This window comes from Mytilus trossulus, chromosome 9 (assembly GCF_036588685.1).
Source record: "Mytilus trossulus isolate FHL-02 chromosome 9, PNRI_Mtr1.1.1.hap1, whole genome shotgun sequence".
In the NCBI taxonomy this organism is placed as follows: Eukaryota; Metazoa; Mollusca; class Bivalvia; order Mytilida; family Mytilidae; genus Mytilus; species Mytilus trossulus.
In genome coordinates this window covers 7,814,566-7,824,699 of record NC_086381.1, presented here as the reverse complement: position 1 = coordinate 7,824,699, position 10,134 = coordinate 7,814,566, and the positions used below count along the sequence as shown (strand labels likewise).

Here is a 10,134-nt window from a genome sequence, read left to right as displayed (position 1 = left end):
ACAAAAATAACATATTAATAGAAAAAAGCGCTATGTTTTCATATTGCTTGAAGTGCAATATTCCAATAAAAATAAACTACTCACAAACCACTGATCTCAATATAATCAGCTAAAATACGGCAAGCTTTTTAGAAAAGCTATTACTTGTATATATATAAACTTATCACAGAAACCAGCTTAATCAATCTGTACTCCAGACGATCGTTTCGTCTACAAAGGATTCATGAGTGACGTTCGAATCAAAAGGGTTATTACCGCCAAACAACGTAATAAGTAATACGTATATACGTTATATATCAAAGTATGAAACAAAGCAATTAATTTTTAAATCTTTGTAAGAAATATACTCAAGATTTATGCATAGTTTTATCGTACAGAAATTAGGAAATTAATTGAAAATTAAAGAAACAAACATTAAACAAAGCAAACAAAATATAAATTTCGTTTTAGATTCATTTTATCCTATGTCAGCATCTATAAACTTTCACGAAGCAAACCGCCAGCCCTTCTCACATCCACAATTGTTAATCTATATAAGACTATACAAGATCGCTTTTCCCTTTCTATTTGCAACTAGCATCTTACAGCTTGATCTATCAATGTGTACCACTACTGGCTCCTTCAATCCATTCTCACTTGTTAGCACCTGTTTATAGTTTCGTCCGTTGGGAGAGATAACAACAACATTGTTAGAATTTTCTCCTACTACGTACACATTTCCATCTCTGTCTACAGATATACCGAAAGGAGCGTTGAGAACATTTTCATTTTTGAACTCCCATTTTACGTTCCCTTGAAAGCCAATGCATGTCACACTATTGTCGTTACAGTCTGTATAAAATATATTGTCTCTAAAAACTGCAACATATGAATTGTCAGGTATACTAGTTTTACTAACATTGTCAATAGATGCATCATTTAGGCTGATTATCTGTATTCCATCCTTTCCAGAACAATAAATCAACTTGTCTTCAATGTATGCTACTCCAGTGTTTACTGTATTGACTGTCAATGGTTTATTTACTTTCTTTGTTTTCAAGTCAATCAAATTGATTTGAAGGCAGTCCTTAAAATAACCAGATGTCACAGCAACTGAGTTATCGTCAATTAATGCCAGATCGAATACAGGACCGAATTCTCTAATTTCGAATTCTGGTGAACCATCTGGCTTCAGAATTTTAATCATTTTATACGCACTGCATGCAAATACCATTCTACAATCAGGCAGTAATGTACACCCAGCGATAAATCGAAGCTTTGCGTCAAATGATTGCAGCAATACAGGTTTTAGGTTGTCAATTGTTATAGGTGTAACCGTTACCATCATCTGTGCTTGTTTATCCTTTTGTTTAAGGATTGGTATCTTACACAGATTTTCTGTCACCACGACATCTCCAAATTTTTTAATCGCAGATAGCAAAAACGTATTAGGTTTCCATGACATTTCAATTTGGTTCGCACCATCACTTTTGATCATTGATTGAATGTACAGTTCGTTAGCTGCAACTTCTTTTTCTATGTGTTTTAAAGCAAGAAAAGCTTGCAGCTCTGATGCGTATTGCTTTATATTGGCTATGTTGGTTTGGTGTTCTGTAATCTTGTGTTCTTTATCCATCAATGACTTCAGTATTATTCGTATTTTGTTACTTTCTTCGTTCTCTCTCTTTTTCAATTCTTTGAGCATTTCATCTTGAAGTTTATCAAGATGTTGAGTAATCTTAGCTCGAGTTTCTTGCACCGCTTTCTCAATCTCCCTAATCTTCTTGCCAAGGGATGCCAAGTTTTCTTCCCAATTGGTCCTTAGTCTTTTAAAATTTTTAGCTACCTCTGACAAACTCAGTACAATTTCTGCAAATGCATTTGAAGACTTGATGTCTCGCAATATATCATCAATATCGGTCAAATCTTTGCAATCATTGTGAGTTTCAACTATACATTTCTTGCAGCACGGACAATCATGCTTTTTACAGAATATCTGATATTTCTCATTGTGCTTATCACAAGATAGTACCAATTGTAATACTTTGTTTGGTAGTTTCTTGTACTCGGTAATACATACGGTGCCATGATTTCTGGTCCCTTTTGAAATACCATGGTGTTCATTACACTCTTCACACAGCCCTTCATCGCATTCTGAACACCAGACAATCGATGGTTTGGTAATATGGCGATAATCACAGACTCCACAAACACTCCAGTTACTTGTCATTATTCTGCAAACAAAAAAGCTGGCTTAAACATAAATTTATATAATCGACAAATCTGTTTTATTCTAGGCATTCGTTCATGATTCATTTAACAAACAATTGATTAAAGAGATTTATCTTTGGTGTAAACTTTTTTAAAAATTAATTATATCTGTGGCGCAGCTAGACAATTTTTACCTAGATACAAAATACCCCCAGCGGTTCCAGAGGAGACGACCTTCTGGCACAGTCACTTGTTTCAATCCATTATCAGATCAATATATATATTATATGCCCCTGCCATGGCGGCACCCACGAAATTTACTAGCTAAAGACAAAAAGTAATATGTCCACTAGAAAAAAGTAATTCGGGAAAAAAACAATGTTAACAGTTAACAACTTAAAAATTACGTCTGCTTTACTTCAGAATAATGTGTAAATATCTTTAATTTTATGATTACATAATCAACGTCAGATGTGAGAACATTGATTGTTTACATCGGTACTTGTCAGGTTTACTACACAATAATATGGCGACTTTAGAAGCTATTGCCGATCTTAAGTCTGTTGTCATGGGTATTGATTCAAAGGTAACACTCTTTACATCAAGGCTAGACTCTGTCGAACAAAACTTAACACATCTAATTACTGAGGTCAAGTCAGATGTGCTGCAAGTAAGGTCAACTCTTAGTACTACACAAATTGAGGTGGAAAAGCTTATAACAGATCATAACGAGCTAGAGAGAGGTATAAAACACATAGAGTCACAACTCAAAACTCTAGAAATGAAGAAAAAAAATGAAATGTCTGAAAAAAACCAACCTTGACGACAAACTTTTCGCATTGAAAGAAAATCAACTTTTTCTTGAGAAACATGAGCGTAAATACAATATTACGGTATAAAACAAAAACAAGATGAAAACATATGGCAAGTTGTAGACAATTTCATTGTGAAAGATTTGGGAATAGAAAAGTTCAAAGCAGAGAGTCCACCTTGCAAATGCCCACAGGATCCCATCAAGAGCCCCAGTTGTTGGCCAAAATAGACCATATGCTATTATTTATGCGATTTACGCATTACGAAGACAAACAAGGGATAATGTAAAATGCATACAAAGTTATAAATAAATAAATCAGAATAGTTGATGAGTTACCTGTCACAATGAAAGAGGCTTTTGTAAAACTTGCTCGTCAGCAAGTATATTGCTGCTTTGAATTTGTTTTTGCGTGTGAATTTGTTTTTTGCTTGTGTGCTTTTTTCATTGATGGTTTTGTTTGAAGTTGCAATCATAAAGTATAATGTATATATACATAAACTGCATGTTAGTTCATAGTCTTATTATTTCTGCTTAATTTGTTTTTCTTCTTTAGTTTAAACCATAAATACATGTGTTACTTATCATCTTACTTTGGTACATACAGGAAGACCTGAATACTAAAGAAAATGTCTTATTTAATGAGTCCATTATAAAAACAGATGTTTTAAAGAAGGAAAGGGAAAAACAATGATGTAAAAATTATCTATAGATGAGTAAAGAAATAAACTTAGATCTTAATATTTTAGCATTCTAATATTTAGTGCTTTTATAATGACCAATCCTGTGAAATTTGAACTACAGGGACAACAACCCAACAACACGCCATAAGTCAAACAAACACAAAGTAGTGTTTTGGACTTTGAAAGGGATATATTCTTTATACCTAGTATGTCTGTGTTTTCCCTGTAATCCTAATGCTATTTGGTGTAACAACTTCAACTTTAAAAGTACTTTTTATTGGAATAGTTATCAAAGCCGAAAAATAATCTTCACGAAATCAAATCTCTGATTTTTTGGCCGTAAAAGTTTTTTGAAGGCCTGAAAGTTTAACTCGGACATTTCCGCAAGACATTGCAAATATATTGCTTTGAATTAACTATGTAGCTGAATTTATTTTTCAATTCGAATTTTGGTAGCTTAAACTTAGTACAAAACGATCATTTTAGAACTGAAATGTTTCAAGTTTCCAAATTAACTTTCCGATGGGACATTTCCTTTTATTATACTTCACGTTAAAATGCCGTTTTTTGATTGGCTAAGACGAGAGTGTCAATTTACTCTATCACATGGCTGAGCGGGTGACAATTTTTTTTTAATGTTACCCTCTCGTCTAGACCAATCAGAAATCGATAATTCAAAGAACAATGAATTGAATTTACATCAAGGAATTAAATACAATGCTTAAGTTCTACTTTTGGCTCAGATTTTATTATCGACTGTTACAATAAATAAAATAAAATATTTTGCTTGACTTTTGTTGTTTTTTGTCTAATGCCCGTAACGTTGTTATGAACGTGACGTCATAGAAAATACTTTTAAAATAAAAGTAATCTGTAAACGCCAATAATGATAGGACATTCAGTATAATAAATTAAATAACACATAGCTGATCACCATTTATTTACAGGCCTTGACTTTAGAAAGGCTCATTATGGCTACATCAAAATAAGAAATATGGTATGATTGCCAATAACATAACTCCTTTGAATTTTTTTGCTTATTTGTTCTATGGTCTATCTATGCATATCTATATATATACCACATTTTCATGGTCCGACAAAAATGTTTAAAATGTATACATTTTACTTTTTTCTATCTTCTCATGTGATATCCATACCTTTTTGGTCACTATTTATGTGTTGCGTTTAAATATGAATTGTAACACTTTACAGTGACTGAACAGGTAAAACAAATACTTCTCAAGAAACAAATAAAAGAAAACTACTTGGAACAGCACCAGACTACAATGTACATGTATGTATGAATAAAAACTCAGATCAGAATAGCATGAAGGATATTATATGTCCTTGTGAATAAGCAAGGAAAGCTTTTAATAATAGTGCCTATTCTTTAATTTACTAGATTTTTCATTCATTGTCTGTGCAAATTTCAACATAATTTGTCATAAATTAAATTGTTATCTAACTTTACTCAAACTTTCAGTGGTGGATCCAGAAATTTTCATAATCGGAACCCACTGACTGCCTAAGAAGGGGCCAACTTCAGTCATGCTTCAGTGATTCCCTATAAAAACAACAAAATTATTCCTACAAAAGGGGTGGCCCAGGCCCCTAGAAAAACCCTCTAACTCAACCTCTGACTTTAATTTAATATGACAAGTGTTTCATTCACCAAAATACTGGTGTGTTTCTATGATAAATATCATGCACAATTTTATAAATGAGAGGGGAAAGAAGATCCACATGTGGTGTACTTGTACATGACAACTGCCCATTTTTTTTGGAAAGAAGATCCACATGTGGTGTACAATGTACCTGCACATGACAACTGCCCATTTTTTTATCACAACTAATCATGCTGATACTGGCATTACCAGAGAGTACCAGTACACATCAAATGAAAAATCACAAATAACTGATACATATTATCAGATATTACAGAATTAAATATATTTTAAATTTATTACAAAAAAATGTGTTCTCAATCTTGTAGATATATATTACTGGATCTCATTTACATGTAAGTACCAAAGACAACTGTCTATCATGTCTATCCAAGTCACAATTTATAAAAGTAATCTATTAAAGGTTGTAGTTTGGTCTTCAAGGCAAAGCTTGGTTCACACCAAACAGCAATTGTATATAGTTCATATCAATCATGACAATGGCGTTTCTTTTAGTAGGTAAATAATATTGCCATGGAACTTTTTTCATGAGTGTTATAGTCTATAGAGTATTACTTCTTGTTTGGTGGAATAGTGAAATAGAAGTCAATATGTTCTTGCTCAAACCTATATTGAAGGTGTCATGATTGTCATCCTCAGCTTAAGCAATGTGTTACTGTAATTTGAATTTCAAAATTCTGAGCGATGTTTTCCGAAACACTGGTCAACTCCACCATAGCGAACCATTCAGTAAATTATGGCGAAAAATATCTTCTTAAGTAAAGAATTGTCGCATAAAAATTAAATAATAGAGTGCACAGGAAATGGTGAAGTTCACATAGTCTAGTATGATTAATCATTTAAAAAAAAAAACAAGCAAAAGGGGGGGATGTGGCGTATGCCCTCTACGTCCCCCTCTGGATCCACCACTGCCTCCTGTTGTTGTCCATTTTGTCAAGTAGTAATCCTCAAAAGTATGTTCACGTTATATGCTATTTTTATCAAGTTAATATAAACACAGAATACATATTATTATAATATCATTCCCCATTTCCATTCTCAATTTTATTAAGTCGCCTTCCATTATAACACGGGTACACCAATAATACAACAAAAATAACATATTAATAGAAAAAAGCGCTATGTTTTCATATTGCTTGAAGTGCAATATTCCAATAAAAATAAACTACTCACAAACCACTGATCTCAATATAATCAGCTAAAATACGGCAAGCTTTTTAGAAAAGCTATTACTTGTATATATATATAAACTTATCACAGAAACCAGCTTAATCAATCTGTACTCCAGACGATCGTTTCGTCTACAAAGGATTCATGAGTGACGTTCGAATCAAAAGGGTTATTACCGCCAAACAACGTAATAAGTAATACGTATATACGTTATATATCAAAGTATGAAACAAAGCAATTAATTTTTAAATCTTTGTAAGAAATATACTCAAGATTTATGCATAGTTTTATCGTACAGAAATTAGGAAATTAATTGAAAATTAAAGAAACAAACATTAAACAAAGCAAACAAAATATAAATTTCGTTTTAGATTCATTTTATCCTATGTCAGCATCTATAAACTTTCACGAAGCAAACCGCCAGCCCTTCTCACATCCACAATTGTTAATCTATATAAGACTATACAAGATCGCTTTTCCCTTTCTATTTGCAACTAGCATCTTACAGCTTGATCTATCAATGTGTACCACTACTGGCTCCTTCAATCCATTCTCACTTGTTAGCACCTGTTTATAGTTTCGTCCGTTGGGAGAGATAACAACAACATTGTTAGAATTTTCTCCTACTACGTACACATTTCCATCTCTGTCTACAGATATACCGAAAGGAGCGTTGAGAACATTTTCATTTTTGAACTCCCATTTTACGTTCCCTTGAAAGCCAATGCATGTCACACTATTGTCGTTACAGTCTGTATAAAATATATTGTCTCTAAAAACTGCAACATATGAATTGTCAGGTATACTAGTTTTACTAACATTGTCAATAGATGCATCATTTAGGCTGATTATCTGTATTCCATCCTTTCCAGAACAATAAATCAACTTGTCTTCAATGTATGCTACTCCAGTGTTTACTGTATTGACTGTCAATGGTTTATTTACTTTCTTTGTTTTCAAGTCAATCAAATTGATTTGAAGGCAGTCCTTAAAATAACCAGATGTCACAGCAACTGAGTTATCGTCAATTAATGCCAGATCGAATACAGGACCGAATTCTCTAATTTCGAATTCTGGTGAACCATCTGGCTTCAGAATTTTAATCATTTTATACGCACTGCATGCAAATACCATTCTACAATCAGGCAGTAATGTACACCCAGCGATAAATCGAAGCTTTGCGTCAAATGATTGCAGCAATACAGGTTTTAGGTTGTCAATTGTTATAGGTGTAACCGTTACCATCATCTGTGCTTGTTTATCCTTTTGTTTAAGGATTGGTATCTTACACAGATTTTCTGTCACCACGACATCTCCAAATTTTTTAATCGCAGATAGCAAAAACGTATTAGGTTTCCATGACATTTCAATTTGGTTCGCACCATCACTTTCGATCATTGATTGAATGTACAGTTCGTTAGCTGCAACTTCTTTTTCTATGTGTTTTAAAGCAAGAAAAGCTTGCAGCTCTGATGCGTATTGCTTTATATTGGCTATGTTGGTTTGGTGTTCTGTAATCTTGTGTTCTTTATCCATCAATGACTTCAGTATTATTCGTATTTTGTTACTTTCTTCTTTCTCTCTCTTTTTCAATTCTTTGAGCATTTCATCTTGAAGTTTATCAAGATGTTGAGTAATCTTAGCTCGAGTTTCTTGCACCGCTTTCTCAATCTCCCTAATCTTCTTGCCAAGGGATGCCAAGTTTTCTTCCCGATTGGTCCTTAGTCTTTTAAAATTTTTAGCTACCTCTGACAAACTCAGTACAATTTCTGCAAATGCATTTGAAGACTTGATGTCTCGCAACATATCATCAATATCGGTCAAATCTTTGCAATCATTGTGAGTTTCAACTATACATTTCTTGCAGCACGGACAATCATGCTTTTTACAGAATATCTGATATTTCTCATTGTGCTTATCACAAGATAGTGCCAATTGTAATACTTTGTTTGGTAGTTTCTTGTACTCGGTAATACATACGGTGCCATGATTTCTGGTCCCTTTTGAAATACCATGGTGTTCATTACACTCTTCACACAGCCCTTCATCGCATTCTGAACACCAGACAATCGATGGTTTGGTAATATGGCGATAATCACAGACTCCACAAACACTCCAGTTACTTGTCATTATTCTGCAAACAAAAAAGCTGGCTTAAACATAAATTTATATAATCGACAAATCTGTTTTATTCTAGGCATTCGTTCATGATTCATTTAACAAACAATTGATTAAAGAGATTTATCTTTGGTGTAAACTTTTTTTTAAATTAATTATATCTGTGGCGCAGCTAGACAATTTTTACCTAGATACAAAATACCCCCACAGGTTCCAGAGGAGACGACCTTCTGGCACAGTCACTTGTTTCAATCCATTAGCAGATCAATATATATATTATATGCCCCTGCCATGGCGGCACCCACGAAATTTACTAGCTAAAGACAAAAAGTAATATGTCCACTAGGAAAAAGTAATTCGGGAAAAAAACAATGTTAACAGTTAACAACTTAAAAATTACGTCTGCTTTACTTCAGAATAATGTGTAAATATCTTTAATTTTATGATTACATAATCAACGTCAGATGTGAGAACATTGATTGTTTACATCGGTACTTGTCAGGTTTACTACACAATAATATTCGGAAAATCTGTGTCTTCCTAAGACTATGAATATTATATTTTTATTCTTTCTCTATCATAATGTAAGAATTCAAGAATCAATTTTTATTTTCATGTATAATTTGAAATATTTATTTCAGCATTTCTATAACCAGATGCTCCACAGGGCGCAGCTTTATACGACCGCAGAGGTCGAACCCTGAACGGTTGGGGCTAGTATGGACACAACCTTCAAACTGGATACAGCTCTGAATTTGGATTGTGATTAAATAGTTGACACAGCATAGGTTTCTGACACAAAACTAATGTGGTCTAATGAACGTAAAATGTTTTTTTTGTTGCTTTTGAGCAATCCAGTATTAAATAGTTGACACAGCATAGGTTTCTGACGCAGAACTAATGTGGTCTAATGAACGTAAAATGTTTTTTTTTTGTTGTTTTTGAGCAATTCAGTATGCTGTTGAATATTAATCCTTTGATATTTGAAGAAATTTTCTTTTTCTTTTTCATTTCTGAAATCTGAAATCTGAAAAATTGAACCGCACCAATTTTGTTCACATGCCCCTTTCCCTTTTTCCAAAAAAAAATGATCTCAATTCAAATTTCTTATGGAGTTTTCAACAATAACTACTCATTTAAATACATCATAAAATATAAAATGTCCTAAAGTCATGATTTAAATTAATTTAACTACTTTTCTGGACAAAACCAGATAACTCCAATGCAACTTGAAAACTGGGCCCATAATAAAAAAACCAAAGTACATGTTTAGATTCATTCAGCATATCAAAGAACCCCAAAAAATCATTTTTTGTTAAAATCAAACTAAGTTTAATTTTGGACCCTTTGGACCTTAATGTAGACAAATTTGAAAACAGGACCAAAAATTAAGAATCTAAATACACGGTTAGATTCGGCATATCAGAGAACCCCTATTATTCAATTTTTTATTAAATCAAACAGAGTTTAATTTCAG

General features: G+C 32.9%; 2 protein-coding genes across 2 annotated transcripts; both read right to left on the bottom strand.

The window, feature by feature from the left end:
- Positions 1–529: 529 nt before the first annotated feature.
- On the bottom strand, positions 530–2,209 carry LOC134683731 (uncharacterized). Its single transcript, XM_063543048.1, has one exon. The coding sequence runs from the start codon at positions 2,207–2,209 to the stop codon at positions 530–532; it is 1,680 nt and encodes a 559-aa protein (XP_063399118.1).
- A 4,780-nt stretch (positions 2,210–6,989) lies between these two features.
- LOC134683730 (uncharacterized) lies at positions 6,990–8,669 on the bottom strand. The gene has a single exon (XM_063543047.1). It carries the CDS (start codon positions 8,667–8,669, stop codon positions 6,990–6,992), a length of 1,680 nt encoding a protein of 559 aa, XP_063399117.1.
- Between the last annotated feature and the right edge of the window lie 1,465 nt (positions 8,670–10,134).

Excerpts from the sequence above, each read along its gene's own strand:
- LOC134683731 (XM_063543048.1), bottom strand. The coding sequence starts at position 2,209 with ATGACAAGTAACTGGAGTGTTTGTGGAGTCTGTGATTATCGCCATATT.
- LOC134683730 (XM_063543047.1), bottom strand. The coding sequence starts at position 8,669 with ATGACAAGTAACTGGAGTGTTTGTGGAGTCTGTGATTATCGCCATATT.